Consider the following 27,501-nt stretch of genomic DNA (forward strand, 5'->3'; position numbering starts at 1 on the left):
ACTCGCCCCTCTCGTTATTCATCACTCCCAATATCTCGTCTACGGACCCCTACCTTCGGCATTCCACTCCCTCTCTCTCTCGCCCTCCCCTTCTCAGTTTCTCCAGCTTTTCTTACTCTGTCGTTATTTCCTCATCCGCACTTTCACTCTGCCACCACTTTCTACCGCGCCCTGCTACACCTACTTACGTTCGCCCTCCCCCTCTCACTCTCGCCCTTCCTGACTACTTCGCCCTGCCACTCTTCCTCTTTCGCCTTCCATCCAATGTTTTCCCCTCCCTCTCTCCTGCCTTCCTCACGTCTCCCTCGCTCTCTTTCGCCTTCCCTCCAACGTCTCTCTCGCTCCACGCCGCACTGCCCCACCTTCCTCCCCTCTCTCGCCCTCGCTCCATCCCCCAACCCCTCTCTCTCACGCACTTTATATCGTAACGGGATTTCACATCTATCCCCCAGCATGACACTCTCCTCCACACTAAAGCTCCCACTCACTTCCTCTAGACTCCCCGCTACTCATTGAACTCCTTCTCCGATACCGCATCTCTCTGCAGTTTGGGACTCAACGACGTACCATTTCCCACCCCTCTCCCCTCATGTTTTCCCACAGGTTCGGATGCCTGCCGCAGACTGGCGGACATGGACGCTGCGGTCCTCGCTCTCGCCCTCACCGCCACCCTTTCGGTCATGTTCTCTGTGACCGCTTCCATCCCTGTACCAGAGCTTCAGTACTTGACGTTTGTTCTGCTAATGATCAACGGCGGCTTCCTCTATGGAGGGCTCTCCGCGTTTCAAGCCATCGCGTAAGTTCCGCATTCGAAATTCGGCTTTGCGGCACTGGCCAGTCGGTGTCTGAGATGCTGTATTGGTACACATAGACTTTTAAAATTTCTCGATGATTAATTGAAACTGAAATCCTGGAGATCGGAATTGTGCGTGTGAATCGGGAGAGGAAGAATTGCAGGGCAAAAGTCAGGCGTTAGAGGATGGGACAGAATTATCACGAGACTTTGATGGCGCGCAATGAGAGAAGATCCCTGCGGAATATCAGTAGACTATGTGCGTGGCGCATTCTGCGGCACGAATTTGACCAAGATGATTGAAGAGGGCAAGGGGATTGTCGTTGTTTACATTATTTGCAGTACTGCTCTCCCCATTAAAGGAAGGATGTGGAGGGTTTGGAAATGTGGCTGTTTTCGCGGCAACGTTAGAGTTTGGAGGGAACACCGGATAGAAGTATATAGACGGTGATGAAGCGAGACGAAGAACAAACGAATAAAAGATATGGAAAAAAGTAACAATGATAAAAGGAACAGCCTGTTAGTTGTTTGTCATGTGAGAAGGACAATGAGAGTCAATACTACGACTTTGAAGCTGGTAGACCTCAAACAGCGGATACAGTAGATGGGGTTAGTGGAAGTGGTACAGCTTTACGTTGAGACGGGCAACACACGGTTCTGTTTGTGTGGAATGTGCTGCGGAGTTCGTGATTGAAGCAGATACGAGCTGAGGGATAGCTCATGACTACACCTCTTCCCACCCTGCCTCCTGCAAAGAGTCTATCCCCGACTGCTACTTCCTCCGTCTACGCCGCATCTGCGCCCAAGATGAGGTGTTCCACTTTTTTAGGGAACCGTGGTTCCCCGATTCCATCATAGATGTCGCCATAACTAGGGTATCCTCGATATCCCGCCGCTCCGCTCATGCTCCTCATACTCCTGTCGCAACAGGGGCAGAGTCCCCCTAGTCCTCACCTTTCACCACATCAGCCGTCGCATAAAGCACGTATTCCTTCGACATTTTCGCCACCTCCAACGGGATCCCACCACTAGCCACATCTTCCCATTTCAACCTATTTACGCTTTTCGCAGAGGCCGTTCCATCCGCAACACCCTGGTTAACTGCTCTTCCCACCAAAACCACGGCCTCCACAGGTACTTTTCCCTGCAACCACAGGAGATGCGACACCTATACCTATACCTCCTCCCTCGAATCGTTCCACGGACCCGACAGTCTTTTCGGGTGAGGCGGAGGTTTGCCTGCAATTCCACTAACCCCGTCTACTCTATCTGCTGTATCTACTCATGTATACATCGGCGAGAAATAGCACGGGCTCCGCGATCGTTTCGCTGAACACTTTCGTTCTGTTCGCCTGGAACTACTTGATCTCCTGGTTGCAAAATACTTTAAATCGCCTTTCTTTCCCACACCGACCTTTCTGTCCTCGGCCTCCTCCATTGCCAAAGTGAGACCAAATGCAAATTGGAGGAACAACATCTCATATTTCGCTTGGGTAGCTGACAGCCCAATTGTATGAATATTGATTTCTCTAACTTCAAGTGACCCCTGCATTCAATCTCTCTCCATTCATCCCCCATACACGTCGTATCAGCTTCAAAGTCGTCTTGTTGACTTTCATTGTCTGTAGTCGTTCGCACCGAACAAAGCAGCTCCCAATGGCCTGTTTTCTTTATCGTCGTTACTTTTTTTGCATATCTTTTATTCATTTGTTCTGTGTGTCTCTCCATCACCGTCTATATCGCTCGTGTCCCTTTCTTCTGCCGTTCAGTCTGAAGAATGATCTCGACCTGAAATGCCTCCAATTACTTTTCTCCAGAGATGTAGTCTGACCCGCTGAGTTCCTCCAAGTAGCATCTGCAGGTAATTCTCACACATTAAATTAAAACCTAATGGGCAACTTATTTCCACATAGAGGGTGGGCGTGCGGAATGGCTGTCAGAAGAAATCGCAGTACAAGTGCAAGGTTTAAAACTTATTTGGGCAGGTGAATGGATAGGAACAATTAGATTCAGATTCCGTTGCAGAGAGGTATCGGCCCAGAACATTCAAATGTAAGTAGTTCCGGGAGACGTGGTCCTGCATGGCCAAAGGGCCTGGTTTCGGACAGTATGTCGACGCGAATCAATACCAACTTGGGGTTGGACCAAATAGACTGTTATTGTGAAAATTATTGGTGGCAATGATTTATTTTCCTTCTTTTCCTCTCGACAGCTTCCCGCCTTGTCACTTCGGGAAACTCTACGGGACAACATTGGCCCTGGGCGCCGTGATCTCGCTCCTGCAGTATCCTTGCCTCATCCTCGTTAACGGTCCGTTGCAACACGACCCACTGTATGTAAGTAGCAGAAGGCCAAAGACTTTCCGTAACGCGAGTCTACTCACCATCCAGAGAGATGGGTGGAAATACAGCAACAAAGAGGAGACTCCCAGCTAGGGTATTGTGTCATGTTCCCATATCCGTACTGTAAGGCGGAACGGAAAGCTCTGGAAAGAATGTAGAAGTAACGACGGGAGATAATTTTGGGGAGATTGATAGAGCTGTTTCTGATTCCATTAGAGCAGAGATGGTTTTGAGGCTAGACATAGACAAACCCACACGTTAAATCTGTCTCGCGGTGTAAATAAGGAGATTGCTTTCTGGTAAGTGCAGAGGCTTTCTGGGTGTCCGGATGGGCATAGACCGAAGTAAAGGAAGAAATCCTCCCGGGCATGCGAGCCTGAAGTCTGTGATAGTCCTTCCAGCTCGCGAATCTCATTGATATAAATATAAAGCCAGGTTGTCCTGGCCGAGTGAAAGTTCGAATTAGCGCGCACGAAGCGAGATGAATAATGTCATTATGTTAGAAAAGAAGTAGGAGAGATTCACGGGCTTGTTAGATTGGGTTAATGTCTTCAATGAAAGACACAGGTTCGATAATGGTGAAGTATCCTTTGTCGGATCCGAGGAGGCTGAGCGATTACCTCATTTAGATATGCAAGAACAGGAGGAAATTGGATGAAATGTACGTTCACAATTTTTTCCCTTCGTGAGGATTGAAAAACTATGGGATATTCAGGCAGAAGATGAGAGGGAAGAGATTTATGCGGGACCGTGGACGGAATATTTTCAGTCAGTATCTGGAACGACCTGCCAGAGGAAGTTGCACAATTGGATACAATAACGACTTTTAAAACTCGTTTGGATAGATGTATAGAAAGGAAGGATTTAATAATAATAATAATAATAATGCATTTTATTTATATAGCGCTTTTCATATACTCAAAGACGCTTTACAGAGATTTTGAGAACATAGGGAAATGAATAAATAGATAAATAAGTAAATAAATAAATGAACAGAGAAAGGAGACAGAAGGTGAGGTGACCTTCAGTGGTTGAAGGCAGTACTGAACAGGTGAGACTTCAGCGATGTTTTGAATGTGGTGAGTGTGGAGGAGTCTCTAACGGTTTGTGGTAGTGAGTTCCATAGGGTGGGAGCAGCGATGGAGAAAGCCCTGTCCCCCCAGGATCTGAGTTTGGTCCGGATGTGGGGGGATAGGAGATTGGCAGCGGCAGAGCGGAGGGTGCAGGTGGGAGTGTGCCTGTGGAGGAGGTCGGTCAGGTAGGATGGGGCCTGGTTATGGAGGGCTTTGTAGGTTATGAGGAGGATTTTGTACTGGATATGGGCTCATTGATGGATATGGGCTCATTGCAGGCAAACGTGATTCGCCCCGTAAACCAACTTGGCCTTTATGAACAGAGGAACGATGGCCTCGATTATGTGCTGTATAGCTGGATGGTGTCGTTTATGTGCTGTCCAGCTGGATGATTCAGAGATTCCAACAAGGGGAACGAGCGGTGCTGATTTGGAAGCATTTTCGTGATAGAGTGATGGGAAGAAATTTCACAGCAGTTTGAAAACCGAACTAGTGCATTCCTACTGCTGTGAATCGTATTCAGCTACGTGGGAAACTGTGGGTTTCTGTATGTATGTATGTATGTATGCTGTACATATCGCGCAGAACGCATAGGACATGACGAAGGTGGGAGGATGCAAATTCGAGGGAGATGTGCGGGGCAAGTTGTTTTACACGAAGGATGGGCGGTGACGTTCTGGAACGCGCTGCTTTGGATGGTAGCGAATACAGAATGCTGCTCTGGCTTGCTGGGTCAATTTGCCTACATTTAGCCCATATCCCTCCAAACATTTCCTGTCCATATATTTGTGCAACAGTGTTTGCCGTAATTCTATCCGCTTCTGCAGCTTCATCTGATAGCTCGGTCCAGACATTGTATTAAAAGGTAGTACCGTTCAAACTTTCAGAGAGGCACATTGAGATGCCAGGGTCCTCAGGGAGGTGGCTCTAGGAATAGTGGGCGCATTGGTGATCATTTTCCATTGTTCAATAGATTCAGGATCATTTCCTGTGGATTGGAGAATTGCAGACCAGTTAGCCTGTCATCGGTGGGGGTGAAGATGCTGGAGCAATAACGGTTCATTTGGATAGCAGTAAAAGGATAAGTCCAAGTCAGCATGGATTTATGAAAGGGAAATCATGCTTGACTAATCTTCTGGAATTTGTTGAGTATGTTACATGTAAAATGGATGAAGGGGAGCCAGTGGATGTAGTGTATCTAGACTTCCAAAAAGCGTTTGATAAGGTCCCGCACGTGAGATTTGTGACTAAAATTAGAGCACATGGTATTGGGGGTAGGGTGTTGACATGGATAGAGAATTGGTTGGCAGACAGGAAGCAAAGAGTAGGAATAAACGGGTCCTTTTCAGAATGCCCCCAGTGGCGTATGGGGTGCCGCAAGGCTCGGTGTTAGGGCCGCAACTGTTTACCATGTATATTAATGATTGGAATTAGAAGTAACACCAGCAAGTTTGCAGATGACACAAAGCTGGGTGGCAGTGTGAACTGCGAAGAGGATGTTAGGAGGTTGCAGGATGACCTGGTCAGGTTGAGTGAGTGGGCTGATTCATGGCAGATTCAGCACAATGAAGATAAATGTGAGGTTATCCACATAGGCGGCAAAAACAAGGAGGCAGATTATTGGTGTCAGGTTCGATAAGGAGAAAGTGTCCTTGTACAACAGTCACTAAACGTTGGCGTGAAGTTACAGCAGGCAGTAAAGAAAGCTAATGGCATGTTGGCCTTCATAACGAGAGAATTTCAATATAGTAGTAAAGAGGTTCTTCTGCAGTTGAGGAAGGATATCCTTGTAATTGAGGCATTGCAGCGTAGGTTCGCGAGATTGATCCCTGGGATGGCGGGACTGTCATATGAGCAAAGATTGAAAAGACTAGGCTTGTATTCACTAGAGTTTTGAAGGATGAGAGGGGATCTTATAGAGACATATAAAATTGTAAATGACTGGACAAGCTAGATGCAGGAAAATTGTTCCCAGTGTTGGGGGAGTCCAGAACCAGGGGACACAGTCTTAGAATAAAGGGGAGGCCATCTAAACTGAGATGAGAAGGAACTTTTTCACCCAGAGAGTTGTGAATTTGTGGAATTCTCTGCCACAGAGGGCAGTGGAGGCCAAGTTTCTGGATGAATTTAAGAGAGAGTTGGACAGTGCTCTGGGGCTTGTGGAATCAAGAGATATGTGGAGAATTTGGGCACAGGTTACTGATTGTGGAAGATAAGCCATGATCACAATGAATGGCGGTTCTGGCTCGAAGGGCCGAATGGCCTCCTCCTGCACCTATTTTCTCTGTTTCTATGTTTCTATGCAGAGGACGGAGAATTGTTGAGAACGCGCAGCTAGATGTCGGTTTAACGGCGTCATGTTCGGCACAGCCATTGATGGCTGAAGTGCTTCTTCTTGTAAAGTTCTATGTTCTATCTTCAGCTACTGTGACTGGTGCGTTTTCATTCACCGATCGTTTTGGTATACAGTATTTCTTATTTACTCTGTGTAAAGGGGAGGGTTTGATGTCACTTTCTATGTTCCTTGTTCGGAGATAGTAGGGAGTGTTCGAATGTAGAGTGACGCCATCCTATGACCCGATGTGTGGTCCATAGTGATATTTCTCCTCATTCAACCCGCTCACTCTTCTATATCTCCTTTCTGATTCAGATGAACATCGCGTTCATCGCCCTGGTAACCTTGGCCTACGCCCACCCAATCAACGTCTACTTCTACTGCCGACGGGCTAATTCTCAGAGGGGAGTGTGAAGCCACATCAGGTCTAAGTGTCTACTTGAAATACAAGGACATAGACGCGTATGAAAAAGAGTATATACAATGTTCTACGGTTTCAGATTTAACTGAATGGAAAATGTGTAATGTTTTAAACAATTGTGATCTTCCAAATTTGTTGACAAATTTACCTTCGCTGAGGTACACGTACAATGCAAATCTCAGTTGCAGCAGGATCAGAAGCACAGAGTCAAATATATAAAGTGTACTTGAATTATATGTGAATTAGAAAAGATATATTCATGGAAAATGCATTTAGGAACCTTATTTACGTTTTAGATGTATTACGGGAAACTCGCATGATCTAGTAGTGTTCTCCAGATGTCCAGTAAAATATAAGAACGTATATTTATGAACAAAGAACGGTGGAACAATTAATCAGCATTTAGGAAATTTGTAAGAATCCCTCTGCATACTCATGGCGTTCAATCGTTTAAATTCGGGTAATATTGAGGTTTAAGCCAGGAATTGTACAGGGCATTGGTGAGGCCGAATCTGGAGTATGGTGTGCAGTTCTGGTCGCCAAATTATAGGAAGGATGTCGACAAAATGGAGAGGGTACAGAGGAGATTTACTAGAATGTTGCCTGGGTTTCAGCACTTAGGCTACAGAGAGAGGTTGAACAGGTTGGGTCTTTATTCTTTGGAGCGTAGAAGGTTGAGGGGGGACTTGATAGAGGTTTTTAAAATTTTGAGAGGGACGGACAGAGTTGACGTGGGTAGGCTTTTCCCTTTGAGAGTGGGGAAGATTCCAACAAGGGGACATAGCTTCAGAATTGAGGGACAAAGGTTTAGGGGTAACATGAGGGGGAATTTCTTTACTCAGAGGGTTGTGGCTGTATGGAATGGACTTCCGGTGGAAGTGGTGGAGGCTGGCTCGATTTTATTATTTAAGAGTAAATTGGATAGGTATATGGATAGGAGGGGATTGGAGGGTTATGGTCTGAGTGCAGGTAGATGAGACTAGGTCAGGGAGAATGGTCGGCGTGGACTGGTAGGGCCGGACAGGCCTGTTTCCATGCTGTAGTTGTTATATGTTATATGAAAGGGGAACGTTTGTGTACTACACGTCTTGAAGAGATGCTGTCTCACAGAAAAAAAGAATAGCGTTCGATCTTGACCTGAAGTGCTGTCTGTGTGGAGTTTGCACGTTGTTCTTTTGACAACTTAGGTACTCCGGATTTCCTCTCACATCCTCTCACACCAGTGCGATATTCATTGCAGAGTTAACTCCTGATATATGTATTTTTGCCCATGTATTAATTATTTGTGAGTAGATATGGATCCTGATAGAACCATATAAAATGAGAGACAAGGTTACGGTATATATTCAGAGCATTTTTGTCCAAGCAAGCGAACACCAAATGCTGCAGAAACTGGAATCTGGCGCAAGGCGAACGGGCTGGTTGGACAGGCAGGTTCTGTGAGGGGATTTGTCACAGCTGATGGAGGAGTGGAGTGGAGTGGAGTGCAGTGGAGTGGAGTGGAGTGGATTGTAGTGTAGTGTGGTGTAGTGTAGTGTAGTGTTGTGTAGTGTAGTGTAGTGTAGTGTGGTGTAGTGTAGTGTAGTGTAGTGTAGTGTGGTGTAGTGTAGTGTAGTGTAGTGGAGTGGAGTGGAGTGGAGTGGAGTGGAGTAGAGTGGAGTGGAGTGGAGTGGAGTGGAGTGGAGTGGAGTGGAGTGGAGTGGAGTGGAGTGGAGTGGAGTGGAGCGGAGTGGAGTGGAGTGACTTTATTGTCATCTAAAAACATGTTTTTGGCCGAAATTCCGTTACCCACAGTCAACAATAAGAAACAATAAAAATGAAGCAATAAAACACACAATCACAACATCAACATAAAAACAAAAAAACATCCATCACAGTGAGTCTCGTCCAGTCACCCCCTCACCACAATGGAAGGCCAGAATATATTTCTCTTCCCTGCCGTCTTCCCTGCCGTCTTCTCGCGCGGTCAGGCTGTTGCAATTGCCACGTCGGGGCGGTCGGGGCTTCCGACATTGAATCTCCGCCGGGCGGAGAAAATCCCTCGGCCTATTCCAGGCCGGTGAAGGTCCTCAAACCGCCAATGGCTCTGGTTCGAACTGGACTTTGAGTGCTGATGGGTGGACGGTGTTTCCACTTCACCCTGTGGTCGCGTAATTTCCTCCTGGTGCTGCAGTTTCCACCCATGTTCCAATTTGGTGATTAAAAGTTAAATGGCCTCTTTAAAACGGCCCCTGGTGTGTTGGCAGTGGACGATCAGGGTTTAATCTAGATGGGCCGAAGTGTCTGCTTACACACTAAGTATTTTAATTGATCGAATAATGATATTCTCTCCACCAATGCCTCGAGCGTGCTGAAGCAGTTCTCTCTTATACCCTATTTACATTATATCCCCTATACTCTCCCCGTACTATTGCCTTCGTCCCGGAGCCCAGCCGTTTCTCTCACTCTCCCGCCACTGTCCCCAATCAACCCCTGCCCAACCCGTTTACGCGTATACTAATCCTTCTGCCTTGCGTTTCCCTCTACACCTCTTACGTACAAACATAGAAAATAGGTGCAGGAGGCGGCCATTCGGCTCTTCGAGCCAGCACGGCCATTCATTGTGATCATGGCTGATTGTCCACAATCCGTAACCTGTACCGAACTTCTCGCCACTCGACCCACACCTCTATCTAACTCTCCCTTAATTTAATCCAGTGCTTTGGCCTCCACTGCTCTCTGTGGCAGAGAATTACACAAATTCACAACTCTCTGGGTGAAAAAGCTCCTTCTCACCTCAGTTTTAAATGACCTCCCCTTTATTCTAAGACTGTGGCCCCTGGTTCTGGAATCCCCCATCATTGGGAACATTTTTCCTGCATCTACCTTGTCCAGTCCTTTTATAATTTCAAGATCCCCTCTCATCCTTCTAAACTCCAGTGAATACAAGCCTGGTCTTTTCAATCTTCCCTCACATGACAGTCCCGCCATCCCGGGGATCAATCTCGTGAACCCACGCTGTACTGCCTCAATTACAAGGATGTCCTTCCTCAAATTAGGAGACCAAAACTGTACACAATACTCGATATGTGGTCTTACCAGGGCCTTATACAACTGAAGATGAATCTCTTTACTCCTATACTGAAATCCTCTCGTTATGAAGGGCAAAGTCCCATTGGCTTTCTTCATTGCCTGCTGTAGCTGCACGCCAATTTTCAGTGACTGGTGTACAAGGACACACAGGTCTCGCTGCACCTCCCCCTTGCCTAACCGGACACCATTGAGATAATTATCTGCCTCCTTGTTTTTGTCGCCAAAGTGGATAACCTCACATTTATCTATATTATGCTGCATCTGCCCGCTCACTCAACCTGTCCAGGTCACCCTGCAACCTCCTAAATACTCTTCGCAGTTCACACTGCCACCCAGCATTGTGTCATCTGCAAACTTGCTAGTGTTACTTCTAATTCCTTCGTCCAAATCATTAATGAATATGGTAAACAGTTGCGGCCCCAACACCGAGCCTTGCGGCATTCCACTCGCCACTGCCTGCCATTCTGAAAATGACCCGTTTACTCCTACTCTTTGCTTCCTGTCTGACAACCAATTCTATCCATGTCAACACCCCACCCCCAATACCATATAGTCTAATTTTGCTCACGAATCTCCCGTGTGGGACCTTATCAAAGCTTTCTGAAAGTCTAGATACACGACATCCACTGGCTCCCCTTCATCAATTTTTCTTGTCATATCCTCAAAGAATTCCAGAAGATTAGTCAAGCCTGATTTCCCTTTCACAAATCCATGCTGACTTGGACATCGTTTTACTGCTATCCAATTGCACCGTTATTACCTCTTTAATAATTGACTCCAGCATCTTCCTCACCATCGATGTCAGACTAAGTGGTCTGTAATTCCCCGTTTTCACTCTCGCTCCTTTCTTGAAAAGTGGGATAACATTAGCTATCCTCCAATCCACAGGAACTGACCGTGAACTTTGGAAAATGATCACAATTGCGTCCACTATTTCTAGATCTACCTCCCTGAGTACCCTGGGATGCAGACCATCAGGCCCTGGGAATTTATCGACCTTCAGTCCCATCAGTCTACCCAATACTATTTCTCGCCTAGTGCAAATTTCGTTTAGTTCCTCTTTCCCCCTAGATCCTCTGTCCTCTAGTACATCTGGGAGATTGTTTGTGTCTTCCTTAGCGAAGACAGATCCGAAGTACCTGTTTAACTCAAAAATATGCATAACTCAATTTAAAAGCATGCCCTACGTCCTCTTGCGACCAGCTTCCTTCTGCAATAAATAAAGTACAAATCTTAATAGACTGAAGGTAGCGACACAATGTTGGAATAACTCAACGTGTCAGGCAGCATCTCTGGAGAGAAGTATTGGGCGACGTTTCGGGACGAGACCCTGCTTCAGTCTGATTCAGGAGGGTCTCGACCGGAAACGTCACCCATTCCTTCTCTCCAGAGATGCTGCCTGACATGCTGAGGAAATCCAACATTTTGTGCCTACCTTCGATTTCAACCAGCATCTGCACTGTTTCTTTCCTACTCTCAATAGGCTGAGATAGATCGTCATGATCCTGACAGCAGGTATCTCACCAAAAAAAAACTCTGATAATTCCAATTTCCCAGCTCTTTGTCTCTGTCACACAGACAGAAAGTGAACATTGTCGTAGAGACATCGAACATGGGGGAAAGCATTAGGAATATCGATGAAAATAACTGCGAGTATGCAACGTGCGAGTATGACCGGGCAGGTCGTGGGATTTTATTTGGAGAAGATGTGAGATAATGGGATGGAATATTGGGGTACTGATTGTGAATGATCAGCCATGATCACATTAGAAACATAGAAAATAGGTGCAGGAGTAGGCCATTCGGCCCTTCGAGCCTGCACCGCCATTCAATATGATCATGGCTGATCACCCAGCTCAGTAACCTGTACCTGCCTTCTCTCCATACCCCCTGATCCCTTTAGCCACAAGGGCCACATTTAACTCCCTCTTAAATATAGCCAATGAACTGGCCTCAACTACCTTCTGTGGCAGAGAATTCCACAGACTCACCACTCTCTGTGTGAAGAAATGTTTTCTCATCTCGGTCCTAAAAGACTTCCCCCTTATCCTTAAGCTGTGACCCCTGGTTCTGGACTTCCCCAACATCGGGAACAATCTTCCCGCATCTAGCCTCTCCAACCCCTTAAGAATGTTATATGTTTCAATAAGATCCCCCCTCAGTCTTCTAAATTCCAGCGAGTATAAGCCTAGTCTATCCAGTCTTTCTTCATATGAAAGTCCTGCCATCCCAGGGATCAATCTGGTGAACCTTCTCTGTACTCCCTCTAAGGCTAGAATGTCTTTCCTCAGATTAAGAGACCAAAACTGTACACAATACTCCAGGTGCGGTCTCACCAAGGCCCTGTACAACTGCACATTGAAAGGCGGCGCTGGCTCTAAGGGCCGAATGGCCTCCTGCTGCACCTATTTTCTATGGTACTATGTTTCTACTCTACAGTGTTTCGTCATGACATGGGAGGTGATATTTGGCTAACCAATGTCGAGTTCAGGAGTGCAGAAATATGCCATTCGTCCCAACATGTCCATGCTGAACTCTGTACGTATGTACACTAATCCCATTTACATGTATTTAATCTGGAGCTTTCAATACGTTGGCGATTCAATAGCTCGTCTTAATAATTCTGGAATATTTGGTGAATGTAATGTGCAATCGCATCATTCATATTTCACCAATTCAATTCCCGTAATCTATTCTATTTCATGTGTCCATTTACCCTCATTGGACAGAGCCAGATCACCAGAACTAGCAGACAGCAGGACCACTGCGAATGGCAGAATTCACAGGGTCAGTGGGCAATGGGCGTCAGGTGCCGACCAGGACGTCCCATCGGCGCTAATTCCACGTCCGCATTTGGCCAAGACAGTTTTGGAACTATTCCCTCCACGAAATTGTTCGAATCTCTTTTAAATGTTGTTACGGTACCCAACTCAACTACCTCATCTGGCAGCACATTCCATATGCCCTCTACCAAAGTTGTCCTTCATGTTCGTTTTAAATCTCTTCCTCGCACCTAAAACCTATATCCTCACATTCTCGATCCCCCTGCTAAGAGTAAAAGACTGACCATCCAACGTAGCATTTCGTTTCATGATATTAGGCACATGCCATAGCCCATTCTTCAGACTACTGTGCTCCAGGGATTAAAGTCATTGGCTGCTCAACCACTCCCACGATTTCGCACCGTCGACTACTGAGCTCGATAGAGGTGCCAAATTATTGCACATGGCACCGGGATAAAATCTACACAAGAACATTAAATCAACACGACAAACGTGAACCTCAGAAATGCCCTCTTTCTGTTCCTGCTCCATTTCATGGATATCGGATTTCTTTTCTGTGAAACATTCGAAGGTGGATTTAACCTGACCCTGGGGTTGGGTCTCAGATCAGAGAATACAAATGTTAGAAAATAAACAAAATACGACACAATTATGTGATCAGAATAGGTTTGCTTTTTCTTTGTACATTTCAACAGTTTCATCTACTGGGATTAAGCTTTGGGACTTGTGTTTCCGCCCAGCTGCACTAACCAGGCAGATCGGTTTCTTGTCCGTTTCACAAAACAGCTTCAGTTCTTCCTGATGTTTCTCGCAGTGAAGTTTACTTTCCTTCTCTGTCCAATTCCGTCTCAGTGTTCGAGCTTTCTCAGACAGTCTCGCCAAAGGCCAACTCACCCTGAGGGTGCGATCGTCAAACTCCTCTCTACATTCCGAGAAAGAGTTTCTCCCCTCCCTGTCCTAACTCTGTGTGACGCAGGAGCGGCAGAATTTGTACCTACACTCCAGTACTACCGGAATCGGTAAAGATATCCCGGCAGATGGGACAAAATACCTCCTCGGTTAAACTCTCGACAGGGTCGTTCGCAGCCATTAGGGGGCGTGGCTGCGTTCTGCAGCTGCGGCTCACCGGCAGACTCTCTGTCTTTTATTTTTTTTGTCTTTTGTCATCGTTTAAATGTACGTTTTGATCTATTTTTAACTCTGTTTATGTGGGGGGTGGTGGTGGGGGGGGGGGGGGGGGGGGAGGTGGGGGGATGGGGGAAACCTTTTTTTTCCAATCTCCTCCTCAACGGAGATGCGACCTTTACCGTGTCATATCTCCGTTCGCGCTACGGCCTAACACCGTGGAGTCGGCGGCCTCCAGCTGGGATCGACCTTGAAGACTCCGGTCGCAGGGCCTGGACTTACCATCTCGGAGGCTTCGGCCGTGGGCCCTGCAGACCGCAACATCTGGATTTCGCAGGTCCCTGGCTGGCGACCGGCTTTCGGGAGCTCCAGCCGTAGCAGCTTGGACCGCCCCGGAGCGCGAGGTTTGATCGACCCGCTCGCAAGCCTTTCATCGCCCTGTGTGGCCTGGCCGCGGCACTTTCCATCGCCCGGTGGGGGCTCAGGACCTTCATCGGCCTGCTTGGCTCGGCCCTGTGACTTTCCATCGCCCGGTGGGGGCTTCAAAAGTCGGGAGCCTCGATCGCCTCGTGGCACCACGGGAGAAGAATGAGGAGGAGATAAGACTTTTCTTTGCCTTCCATCACAGTGAGGGTGTGCCTGGAGCAATCACTGTGATGGCTGTTTGTGTTAAAATTGTAATTGTGTGTCTTGTGTTCTTTATTGTCTACTGCCGGACCCTGACGTGAGAGGACGCTGGCGCTATTTGTTCGCCGCTTCTCCGTCAGGATAGTTCGTCTGTTTGTTTTTATGTCATGACTGTTTTTGTAAAGCGTCTTTGAGCACTTGGAAAAGCGCTATACAAAATAAATGTTTATTATTATTATTATTATTATTATTTTAACTCCGCCACTTGCTGGTTCAAAGTGCGCAATGCCTTCTCGGGAAAGGAATGTTATTTGGCTGCAAGTGTTCAGTGAGAAGGTTTGCTCGCCACTTCCAACTAATCACACGAGGAAGGAGTCAGTTAGACATTGCATCGGCCTGAATATAGACGGAAGCGGAGACATTGCCCTGGGATTGTCTAAGGCAGCACAGAAAGGGACAGGGGCCGGCGGTAAGGAAGTGTAACGTTGCACCTGTTCGGCCGTGGAGCCCACCGCCTGCACCTCCGTTCTCAGCCCGGGATCAAAATGGAACTAAACATTTTTATCCACATCAGTACATTCGTCTTTCACGTTCCAATCTTCAGGTGCATCTATATTTGGAGAAACCGTGCATCATTCCATATTTGAGATGGTCAGTTTGGATTAATATGTACAGTTTTGTTCCATCTGCTGTCTGAAGAATGTGGATACATTGGAAAGGGTGCAGCCAATATTTATGAAGATGATGGCTGGGCCTGAGCCTCACTATAGGGAGAGGTTTGGCAGACAAGGACCATATTCCTTGGAACACAGTAGGATGAGGGTGATCTTATAGAGGCGTGTAAGATCATGACGGGAATAATCCCGACTTTATACATGGTTATTAACTCAAGGGCCGCAATCCAAAAGGAAATGGTGAACTGGAGACCGCAATTGGAGGTTGGGGTGCAATGGTGAGGCACCGATTTAGTTATCGAACGAGGGGGGAAGTGGTTGGGGGGGGGCGGGGAAGGGAAGGGGAGGAGGGGGGAGGGAGGGGCGGGGGGAAGGGAGGGAAGGGGGCAGGGGGAGAGGAGGGGGAGAAGGGGAGATGGGAGGGGGAGGGGGAGGGGGAGGGGGAAAGGGGAGGGTGCTGCACCAATTTGGGAGAGGTTTGGAACCACTTGGTCTAGCCAATAGTTAAATTCCAACATGAGAATCTTAAACAAACAGAACAAGAAGTAAAACCCCTAAAAGACGAAATTGATAAATTAAAGGATCACCCGCTAATTCTATCAGAGGCAGTGGAGACATCGAGAAACCGTGCAGCGGAGATGGAAAACCGGGCGGTAGACACTGCTTGTGAGGTGGCCAGACTCCAGCAAGCTGAGGCAGCTAAGCGCGCGGACTGGCAAATTGGGCCGATTAAAGTCCGTTCACTGATGATGGGGGGGGGAATGTAATACCTGGGATGGGGATATGTGGTGTGATAATCACAGTGGGTAACAGGCAATGGATCAGAGTTCCGACATTCCCCCTCCGACAGACTTAGACGGTCCACAGCCGAGGAGTGGGCAGTGGGACTAAGACAATGTGTCCTGATTATGTCCATGTATGACGACGACCGGAATTACGATAGTCCTGAGGACTGTGACTTTACTGCCTCCCTCCTTTCCTGCGGCGCCTCGCATCAGTGGAGTGGTACTCCTGCTCCCGGGACCGGCGGTTAAGTAATCTATAGGGACAACCCTCAATGCACTAGACGGGTTGGAACATTTTACTGACCACGCCTCCCGCGAGGCGGCAAGTGAGGAGAATTGATGCATGCAATCCCAGTATCGGGGGTGGGGTTAAGGGGCAGCTCTCCACAAAGGAACCGTTTCTGGCCTTCCTCCGAGCGAGATTGCATAAGGAACAGATAGACGGCATTTCCACTAGCACTATTCCCTTTGGAAAAATACATTGTGAGGTAAAGGGTAATCATGGGCAGAATGAATAAATCCCGCCCCAAGACTAGAGCCCCCGGGGATGGACCTTGTCCGTTACCCAAGACTAATGGTGTGGCCAGGGTCCCCGGCGGATATTCTCCGCGGCCAGGGCGACCCAATGCCCCTGTTAAGCTCCCCGATGGGGTCGGTGTGCCCCAATATCTGTTATATTGAGCTCTAGGGGCTGGTGGAATCAAGGGACATGGGGAGAAGGCAGGCACGTGTTACTGATTGTGGATGATCAGCCGCGATCACAATGAATGGCGGTGCTGGCTCGAAAGGCCAAATGGCCTCCTCCTGCACTATTTTCTATGTTTCTATGTTTCTTTGTTACATGGGCTGAGAGGATGTGGCACTGGCGCCCCAGCTTGGTTTACGGCGGGAGAATTCCACATTTAAATTGCAGGTGTCGACCACAGCTCGTGAGGAGGAGTGGAGTCTATGGACGGCGGGCGCGTCTCGGCTTCTGGTCAAAGATATTGCCTGGTCCCGCCGCGCGATATTCGCCATTTGAGCGGCAGTTGTTTGCATGTTACTTGTCACTCCTTGCGACCGAACACCTTCCGGCGGGTGGGATAGTGGTTCTGCCGATGGTCACTTACCGATTATGACCTGGTTAAGTCCATCAACATCTGCCACAAGCATGAACACGCACAGCGCTCTTCTATTGTAAAACTCGACCAAGTGGACCAGTTGGTCTCCTGCATTAGTGCAGCACCCTCTCCTCCCCAGCCCCTCCCCTTCCCCCACACCCACCTCCTCCCCTTCTCCCCACCCCCCCACTCCCTCCCCTCCCTTCACCTCCCTCCCCTCCCTCCCCTCCCTCCCCTCCCTCCCCCTCCACCTCTCCCCTCCCCCCCCTCCCCACCCCTCCACCACCTCCCTCCCTCCACTCCATCCCCATCCCCTCCACTCCCCTCCCCTTCCCCTCCTACACTCCATCCCCCTCATTCCACTGAACCCACCCTTATCCTCCCTCGTTCACCCCCTCTCCTCCCTCCCTCCCCCCCTCGCCCTAGGAGATAGATTTAAACTTTAAAATGTGAATAACAAAAATATAACACCGATTTCAACGAAACTTCTTCCATTGGCACCAAAGGGACGACGGTAAGGCGGGGCTAACATTGTCGCGCTATCGTGTACCGATGTGGCTGTAGTTCACGAACAAACAAACAGTGCAAACGAGGCTTTTAATATAATAGATGGAAATTGTACATCTCTGATAGGGCTGAGGGAGGCCCCGACGGCGTTAGCCGTCAGCTGAGGAGGTCATGACCCTCCCTTTTTCCGATGGCAATACCCCATTTCTACTGTAGACCGACTCCTGGGAAGTTGCCAACAGTATGGCTGTATGGATAACACAGTGGCTGCCCCAGAGGTGGGAGATACATGGTCTGCACCAGCCAATGGCCGTATGACCCCCCCATCGGAGATTCAGTCTGACAATGGGTCCCACTTTACCGGTAACAAAGTACAACGGTGGACCGGCTGATAATGGGGTGCAGTGGACTCTCCATATCCCGTATTACCCGCAAGCAGCAGGGCTGGTGGAGCGTATTAGTCTATATTCTAAAACTCTCGTTTGTTTGTTTGTTTGTTCCTGAACTAGTTTAAAGTTCAAATCTATCTCCAAAGGAGGGAGGGGGGAGGGAATGTGGGAGTGGAGGGAGGGGGGAGGGATGGAGGGGGAGGAGGGAGGATAAGGGCGGTTGAGGGGGATGGTGTGGGGGGGGAGGGGAAGGGGGAGCGGTAGGGGTTGGGGTGGGAGGGGGGACTGATGCAGTCAGTCAATGAAGCTGCAGGTCGAGTTTGCACTGTGTTGTGTGCCTGCTGGGTGGCGCCACCAGCACTGGCTGCCTCGCCAACAGTATGCCTGTCCTTTCTACTGTTTTTGTTATTTTAAGTATGGGCTAAAAGTAGGTTTTAGTCTTTCTTAGTTTGTTTTATGTAGGGGGGGGGGGGGGGGGGGGGATTGGGGTGGGGGACTTTTTTTTCAATCTCTTACCTCGACAGAGATGCGATTTTTCTCCGTATTGTATCTCCGTCCCCACTGCGCCCTCTCATCGACGAGTTGGTGGCCTTTCCTGGAGACCTGCCCGGCGCTTCATGCTGCGGGCGCGGCGCCACCTTTAACTTCATGGAGCTTGTGATCCTTTGTCGAGGATCGACTGTGGAGAGCTCCAACCGCGGGACCTGTGGACTATAACGTCGTGACGCCCGCGGTCTCTGGGAAGAAGAGGCCGACTCGCGAACTCTATGCCACGGAGAGTGTTTTTACCGTCCCGACGCGGGGAGTCGATCATCCTGACGTAAGGGCTTGGATAGTCGGCAGCGGCGACTGTGGATGGTTCAACAGCCCCGACCACGGGTGAACAAAGAGGAAGTTGATTGAACTTTATTACAGTGAGGAATGTGGAATCCGCTGTGGTGGATGTTTATGTTATATTTTATTTTATGTGGCTGTGCGGCTTGTTGCTTTTCAGTTAATATGGCTGCATGGCAACTCATATTTCACTGCACGTTCGGGTTTCCTCCCACACTCCAAAGACTCCCAGGTTAATTGGCTTGGTGTATGTGTAAATTGTCCCCAACGTGTGCAGGATAGTGTTAATGTGCGGAAATCGCTGGCGGTTGCGGACTCGGTGGGCCGATGGGCCTATTTCCTCGCTGTATTTCTAAACTAAACTAATCTAAACTAGCAACGGATTTTAGGTTCGCAGCACCCTGTGCGAGTAAACCCAAATCGTGTTCAGTTTCCTTGGATTTCGTTCTCCTTGGCATGCCCTGCTATCTCTTCTAGTTTTCAAATCATAAATGAAAGTCGGTGCATTTCACTTTTCGTCTCCCGCTCATGACATAGGCTGTCCAATAACGACATCACGGCTTCCTGCCCCGAGTATCTCGCCGCCGCGCTGAATACCAACAGGTCGCTGACGGAGCTCAACCTGGGCGGAAATAAACTGGAAGATTCGGCGTGAAACTATTGCAGCCGCTCTGCGGAAGCCCAGTTGCAAATTAGCGAAACTATGGTCAGGACGCGACAGTGTACGATTGTGCAGGAGTGGATATCTGGCTTTCGATTCTCTTGGTGCCGCGAGTGGTATTCACAACAAACGCTCACCCGTCTCTCATAGTCGCTGGATTGCTCTTCACCTGGAGTTCGGAATCAAAGAACAAGGCAACAGGCCTTTCGGTGCAACTCTATCATGCCGACTAATATGTCACATCCAAACTATTCCCATTTGCCAACGTTCTGCCCGTGACTCTCTAAACCTTTCCCGATCATATACTTGTCGAAAGATCGTTCAAATGTTGTTCGTGTAACTGGCTCAATAACTTCCGCTCATAGATATTGTTTATGTACCCACCACTTCTGTGTGAAAAGTCGCCCTTCACGTTCCTATTAATTCTTCCCCCCTCTCCCCTTAAATCGATGCTCGCTACTTCTACGTTGCCCGCACTGGGTAAAAAGCCCCCTTCCTCGTATCCCTCTCCCTGAGGATTTTATATGGTAACATATGACGAGTGTTTGAAGGTACTGGGGCTGTACTTCCTGGAGCTTAGGATATGGGGAGGCCTCCTTGAACTTACTGAATAGTGGAATTTGGTGCAGCCTCAGAATAAAAGGACCTATCTTTGGAAATGATATGAGGAGGGATTTCTTCAGTGGGGAATGTGTGGACTTCATTGCCATAGATAGCTGTAGAGGCCGGCAATTGATATTTTAAGGCGGCCATGGATAGATTCGTGAGCAGCAAAGGTGTCACGAGTTATGGGGCGGTGTATTGTGTGCAGTTTTTGTCTCCTAATTTGAGGAAGGTCGGCCTTGCTTTTGAGGCAGTGCAGCGTAGGTTCACGAGCGTTATCCATGGGATGGAGGGACAGTCATATGAGGAAAGATTGGAAAGACTGGCTTGCATTCACTGACGTTTAGAAGGATGAGAGGGGATCTTTTTTGAGACGTATAAAATTATAAAAGGAGTGGACAAGCTAAATGCAGGGAAAATGTTCCCAATGTTGGGGGGGTCGCGATCCAGAGGCCACAGTCTAAGAATAGTGGAGGCCATTTAAAACTGAGGTGAGAAGAACATTTTTCACTCAGAGAATTGTGAATTTGTGGAATTATCTGCCACAGAAGGCAGTGGAGGCCTTTTCACTCGATGAATTTAAAAGAGAATGAGATAGAGCTCTTGGGGCTAGTGGAAACAAAGGATATACGGAGAAGGCAGGCACAGGTTGCTGATTGTGGATGATCAGTAATGTTCACAATGTATGGCGATGTTGGCTCGAAGGGCCAAATGGCCTCCTCCTGCATCTATTTTCTATGTTTCTATGTTTCTATATCAGGAAAATTGGGTTGTCAAGGAAAGATAGACAAGCCACGATTGAATAGCGTTGTAGACTTGATAGGTCGAATGGCCTAATTCTGCTCCTAGTTGCTGAAGTCGCCTTCAGGTTACGGAATAAAAAGCTAACCTACCGAGCCGTTCCCTTTAACTCAGGTCCGCCTTTATTTCTCCCGCTCACTCACTCTCCTATTCACAGGTTGGATTCAGTCGGCCTCACAGTTTTTGGCGCCGAGGAACTTATCTCTGCTCTTAGTAGGAACGGTTCACTGACGGTTCTGAGCCTTAATAGCAATAAACTTGGCGATGAATCCGTCGAACGATTGACAGTGACGTTGAGGAAACCAGAGTGCAGACTACAGGAGCTGATGTAAATATCAAACTGTGAGCTATTGTGGTGGGGCGCAAGACCTGTATTGTGCATTACAGTTCTATGTTATGTGACAGTATTAAGGGATTGGATAAGTTAGAGGCATGAAACATGTTCCCAATGTTGGGGGAGTCCAGAACCGGTGGCCACAGTTTAAGAATAAGGGGTAGGCCATTTAGAACGGGGATGAGGAAAAACTTTTTCGTCAGAGAGATGTAAATCTGTGGAATTCTCTGCCTCAGATGGCAGTGCAGGCCAATTCTCTGAATGCATTCAAGAGAGAGCTCGGTAGAGCTCTTAAGGATAGCGAAGTCAGGGGGTATGGGGAAAAGGCAGGAACGGGGTAGTGATTGAGAATGATCAGCCATGATCACATTGAATGGTGTTGCTGGCTCGAAGGGCCGAATGGCCTACTCCCGCACCTATTTTCTATTGTCTATTTTCTATTGTCTTTATCATAACGGCAGCAGATCCTGATCAGCATTTGTGGAAAATGAGACTGACAATCTCTCTTTCCTCGCTCTCACTCTTTAATTTGCAGTCTAAAGTGTACCGGTCTTACAGACGCTTGCAGTGAGAATCTCACATCATCTCTCAGTACAATTCGCTCATTGACGTCTCTGAGCCTGGGATCAAATTCCTTCACCGAACAATCTATCCCTGCATTCTGCCACCTCATATTGAACCACGAAGGCCTGCAGATTATCGGTGAGCACGAGTTTAATTTTAGTCTAATTATCAACATTGTTACTTGTTCAGTTTAGTTTAGTTTACCGATACAGCGTGGAAGCAGGTCCCTCGGCCCACCGATTCCGCGGCGAACAGCGATCCCCGCACACATACACGATCATGCACACATCAGGGGCAATTTCCAATTATACCAAGCCAATTAACCTACAGACATGTACGCCTTTACAGCGCAGTAGGAAATCGGAGCTCCCGGAGAAACCCACGCAGGTCACGGGAACAACGTACAAACTCGGTACAGCCAGCGCCCGTAGTCAGGATCGAATATGGGTCTCTGGCGCTGTAAGGCAGCAACTCCATCGCTGCGCCCCTTGTATTTGTAGAAATATCCGTCGGTACATATTGAGCGCCAGTCCCCGCGTTAAGATTATTAATGGGTTGGACACGTTAGAGGCAGGAAACAATTTCCCAATGTTGGGGGAGTCCAGAACAAGGTGCACCATTTAGAATAAGGGGTAGCCCATTTAGAACTGAGATGAGGAAAAACTTTTTCAGTCAGAGAGTTGTTAATCTGTGGAATTCTCTGCCTCAGAAGGTAGGGGACGCAATTCTCTGAATGCATTGAAGAGAGAGCTAGATAGAGCTCTTAAGGATATCGGAGTCAGGGGGTATGGGGAGAACGGAGTACCGATTGAGAATGATCAGCCATGATCACATTGAATGGCGGTGCTGGCTCGAAGGGCCGAACGGCCTTCTCCTGCACCTATTGTCTATTGTCTATTGTATAATAGCACACTGTTCAATTGTTATTAATGATTTAATCTGTTTCAGCCTGGGTTGGAATCAGTTCACTCTAAACGGATGGAAACAACTGGAGTCTTTGTGGAGAATGAGAGGGGGACTCAGAGTGGGTTGCGAACATTTTATTTTCTAGCCAATGTCAGCAAACACCCTCCAGAATCCGCCCATCGCAATCTCCAACGTCACCAATCCTGCTAATCCGTTATTTAGCTTTTTCACTCATTTCATGCAATCGCTTCCAAGCAGCTGCACTGTGGACTTAGCTACTGTCAATGGGCTATTGCATGCTAGCCAATCGTAGTGCTTGTTAGACGAAGGGAGGAGGGAGTGAATAGCGGAGCTGTTATCTGCACTTACTGAGCAGAGCGCGGGGGACGACAATTCAGGTTCCTGGGAGTCGGTATCAGCGAATTCCTGTTGAAGCAGGTGCAAACTTGTCCTTGGAACAACAGCAGTCACACGGGAACGACAGCATCTAGCGAAATGGTTCAACTTTTTACAGAAATTGCCAGCCTTTCCGTAAGCAACACAGAACTGACGACCCTTCGGATGAAAATAGTTGCAATTCAGACAGCGAGTAGCAGGCGCGTTAGAGGTTCTGCGGGAGGAGAAGTCTGTAAGATTAACGTTATGTTGCTGGCGTGGGCTGAAGGGGACAGGAACAGATTGGGAAGCAGTAATCTCTGAAATATGGCAGGAGTGTATAGCCTGGTCTAGTGTCAACTCAGTGTTGCGAAGCAGCCCAGCTCTCAGTTTGGTATCAATCATGCCCCCTACGAGCTTATCTCGAACAAGTTCGTCCCGCAACTCACCAAATCGACAGCGCGCAGCCATGTGCCTGAGGGCGCTAATACATTGTTCAATCGGTTCATCAGCCTGCTGCAAACGAGCATAGAACTTTGTTCTTTCAATTATATTGCTGGAATGCATATCACACAGTTCTCTGAATTTCTTGAGTAGAACCACAGGGTCATCTATAGTCTCGGCAGGAACGAGGACCTGGTTGTTGTCACCCAAAACAGCTGGAGCAAAAACTAAGTTGTCAGCCTCAGGAACGGCAAGGTTGAGCAAAACAGATGCACGCACATCAAGAGGGTCATTGGATAATGAGTATAGTGTAGTGGCCTGGCGGAGGCCAGAGAAAAGGCAAGACGCCAGGCAGTTTAAGGTAAGGTTCTTTATTAGGCTGTGAGCTCCTGCTCACAGCGTAGTCCAGCTAGGGATGAGCCACGCCTCCCCACGGGCTGGCTTTTAACCCCTTACGCCTGTCCGCCACGTAACGAGGGGGCTGACCCAAGGAGTGGCTTGTTCCCCCGGGACCGCCACAATAGTCACGCTCGAAAAGACGCCAACGTTCAGCAATGTCTAAATCAAAGATCAGCGGGTCTGGGCGACGACACGAGTTAGCCATAATGGAGATAACAGAAGCAAACTAAATAAAGAAAATAAAACCAGATAAACGCAGAGGAGTAGGTCCGAGTTGACTCTGACACCATGTAATAAAGTGCTTACGTCCACGCTAAGATAAAACGCATCATTTTATTGAAGCACTTACATCACATGACCTGCAGTACATTACAGATCCGAGCTGCTACATCTACTGCCTGACGTAGGCGAGTTCTTAATATTATAAAGCACATACTAGGCGGGACTACTACTAACAAGCACTACGATTGGCTAGCATGCAATAGCCCATTTACAGCTACGAAGGGAAAATGGAGAGACTGTAGGAAAGAACTCCAGATGCTGGTTGAAATCGAAGGTAGACACAAAATGACGGAGTAAATCAGCGTGACAAGCAGCATCTCTGGAGAAAAGGGCTGGTTGACGAGGGGGGAGGGAGGGGGACCTCCCCTTTTCCCAGTACCCCTCTTTCCCCGTTGGGCCCGTCCTCGTAGGGTTTCCATTGTAACCGGGAGGAGGGGAGGGAGGGAAGGGGGAGGGAGGGAGGAGGGAGGTGTGGAGGGAGGAGGGGAGGGGGAGGGAGGGGGGAAGGGGGGGGAGGGAGGGAGAGGGGAGGGAGGGGGTAGGGGGAGGGAGGGGAGGGGAGGGGGGAAGGGTGAGGGAGGGGGACCTCCCCTTTTCCCAGTACCCCTCTTTCCCCGTTGGGCCCGCCCTCGTAGGGTTTCCATTTTAACCGGGAGGAGGGGAGGGAGGGAAGGGGGAGGGAGGGAGGAGGGAGGTGTGGAGTGAGGAGGGGAGGGTGGAGGGCAGGGGGGAGTGGAGGGGGGAAGGGGGGGAGGGGGGAGGGAGAGGGGAGGGAGGGGGGTATGGGGGGAGGGGGAGGGAGGGAGGGTGGAAGGGGGAGGGACGGGGACCTCCCCTTTTCCCAGTACCCCTCTTTCCCCGTTGGGCCCGTCCCCGTAGGGTTTCCATTGTAACCGGGAGGGGGGAGGGAGGGTGGAAGGAGGGGGAGGGGGAGAGGGATGGAAGGGTGGAGGGAGGGGGGAGGGAAGGGGTTGAGGGGTGAAGGGGGACCTCCCCTTTTCCCAGTACCCCTCTTTCCCCCACCATCAAGCCACCTCCGCAACGACCCCTTTTGTCCCCCTCCCCAGTCCCCATTCTCAGATCCCCCCCATTCTCTCTCTCCCCCAGACACACTCCAAGTGCTGTTTCACAACACTTGCTCCGGTGGCCCACGAGCATAGAGGTCCCATGCTGATCTGTGTATGTTGTGACTTGCAATAAAAAAGACTACTTGAAAACAGTGCTGTTTAAAGTGCTGTTTAAAGTGCTGTTTAAGTGCTGTTTTTGCTACATTCGCGGTCACTTAGTGCTTCTCACGACTTTGAAAAAAAAGGTCAGAAAAAAAAATGTGAATTTAAAACGTCTGTAAAGATTAAACACCCAATAGCAGCTGCTTGTCCATTGTGACGCCACACGCTGAATACCGCGGGGGGGGGGGGGGGGGGGGGGGGGGGGGTGGGGGAAGGGGGGTCAGCTCGAGCTCATCTCACAGGGGCATTGTGACGTCACAAGCTGAAGACCTTGAAAAAAAAGGTCAGAAAAAAAAATGTAAATTTAAAACCTCTGTAAAGAGTAAACACCCAATAGCAGCTGCTTGTCCATCGCGAGCGGATCTCTCATTGGTGCACGGGTGCCATTGTGACGTCACACGCTGAAGCCCCTTCAAGAAAAGGGTTAGAAATGAAAATTTTAAACTTTAATATCTCTCTAGCTTTAAAAAGGTAGCTTCAATTTGAATGAAAGTAATTACAATAGTTGGCCAGGTTAATGGTGAATATGGTGGTACAAAAATTGTAGCGCTTTGGTGTACCGTTTTGGAGGAGTAGGCTTTGTAAGTTAAGCGATAAGCACAGAAACTTCGGAATCTTTCGTACATACACACGGAATCTTTCGTACATACACACGAACGTCAGAGTTTTAGTAGTATATAGATTAGTATTTAAACTTGAGAGATACTGCGCTCAAACAGTCAGCGGCCCTCCGTGTCCAGGTGCGACCCGTACACTAACCCGTACCTACACACTGTGGGCAATTTACAATTTTACCGAAGCCACTTACCTACACGTCTTTGGAGTGTGGGGGAAAACCGGATCACCAGGAGAAAACCCACGCGGTCACGGGGATTACGTGCAAACTCTGTATAAACAACACGCGGAGCCAGGATTGATCCCGGGTCTCTGGCGATATAAGGCAGCAACTGCACCGCTGCGCCAATGTGCCGCTCATTTCGATAAGGATATGGACCGGAAAGAGTTTGAGATATATCGGCATACGCATGCAAACGGGGCTAGCGTATTTGAGCACTTTGGTCGGCATACAAATGTGCGGCCAAATAGGAACGGGCACTGTGGCGCAGCGGGAGAGTTGCTGCCTTACAGCGCTTGCAGAGCCAGAGACCAGAGTTCGATCCCGACGACGGGTGCTGTCTGTACGAAGTTTGCACATTCTCCCGTGACCGCCTGGGTTTTCTCCGTGAGCTTCAGTTTCCTCCCACACCAATCTAAAGACGCGCAGTTGTGTATGTTATTTGTTTGGTATATGTGTAAATTGTCGCTGGTGCGTGCAGGACAGTACTAATGTGCCAGTGATGCTGTTCGGTGCGGACTAGGTGGGCCGAAGGGCCTGTTTCCGCGCTATCTCTGTAAATTGACCTAATAGCCTATCACTGTGCACAAAGAATCTATGAGAATGCATCGTTCTCCATTTTTTTGAATGGTACCTGGGAGCTGGGTGCTTGGCTATAGCTCAGACGGGCCACAGCCGAAGCCAACAATTCCATTCTGTGTCCTTGGAAATGGAATAGAGTTGGGCGATTCAAGAAGTAAGCCCTTGGGGAAAGGTTGCCGAGGATATTGCAAATTGCGATGGCGATGTTTGCTCTAAACCCGCATCGTCGGTGAGAGTCAACTAAGTTTACAGTGGTATAGATACAGTAGATAATCGGTGAATCTTTTCCCCCAGGGAGAGCAATGTGAAATAAAGGGGGGCATGGGACAGAGGAATAAAGTTTGAAAGGTATGAGTGGGGAAGGCTTTTGTCTCAGACAGTTGTGGGTAACTGCAACGCGCCAGGTGTGACCTTGCCTGCAGACGCGCCAGTTGCCGTGGCTTTGAGATAGGCTCATGGGTTCACCACGGATGTCTGAACCATGCGCAGACAGCGGCGATTACTTCAACAACATGTTTTAGTTTTGAGCGTAATTGTTCTTTCTGTGGATTTTTCTAAGGGAGTGATATATACCTTGTATTAGATTAACCTGCAAGATTTGTATAAATGGGTTCCACGATGACTTG

The 27,501-nt window shown here is 48.6% G+C and overlaps 1 protein-coding gene across 1 annotated transcript in view; it reads left to right on the forward strand.

Annotated features, from left to right (window-relative positions):
* LOC144611101 (equilibrative nucleobase transporter 1-like) overlaps positions 1 to 16,279 on the forward strand; it is a 74,614-nt gene extending 58,335 nt beyond the window's left edge. Inside the window, exons 14-19 of the mRNA XM_078430173.1 lie at positions 604 to 796; positions 3,006 to 3,129; positions 6,859 to 6,953; positions 11,615 to 11,744; positions 12,766 to 12,957; positions 16,049 to 16,279. Coding sequence (XP_078286299.1) covers positions 604 to 796; positions 3,006 to 3,129; positions 6,859 to 6,953; positions 11,615 to 11,744; positions 12,766 to 12,957; positions 16,049 to 16,279 — 965 coding nt within the window. The remainder of the gene's footprint in view (positions 1 to 603; positions 797 to 3,005; positions 3,130 to 6,858; positions 6,954 to 11,614; positions 11,745 to 12,765; positions 12,958 to 16,048) is intronic.
* The last annotated feature ends 11,222 nt before the right edge of the window (positions 16,280 to 27,501 follow it).

The sequence above is a fragment of the Rhinoraja longicauda genome, chromosome 39 (genome assembly GCF_053455715.1).
Source record: "Rhinoraja longicauda isolate Sanriku21f chromosome 39, sRhiLon1.1, whole genome shotgun sequence".
Classification (NCBI taxonomy): domain Eukaryota; kingdom Metazoa; phylum Chordata; class Chondrichthyes; order Rajiformes; family Arhynchobatidae; genus Rhinoraja; species Rhinoraja longicauda.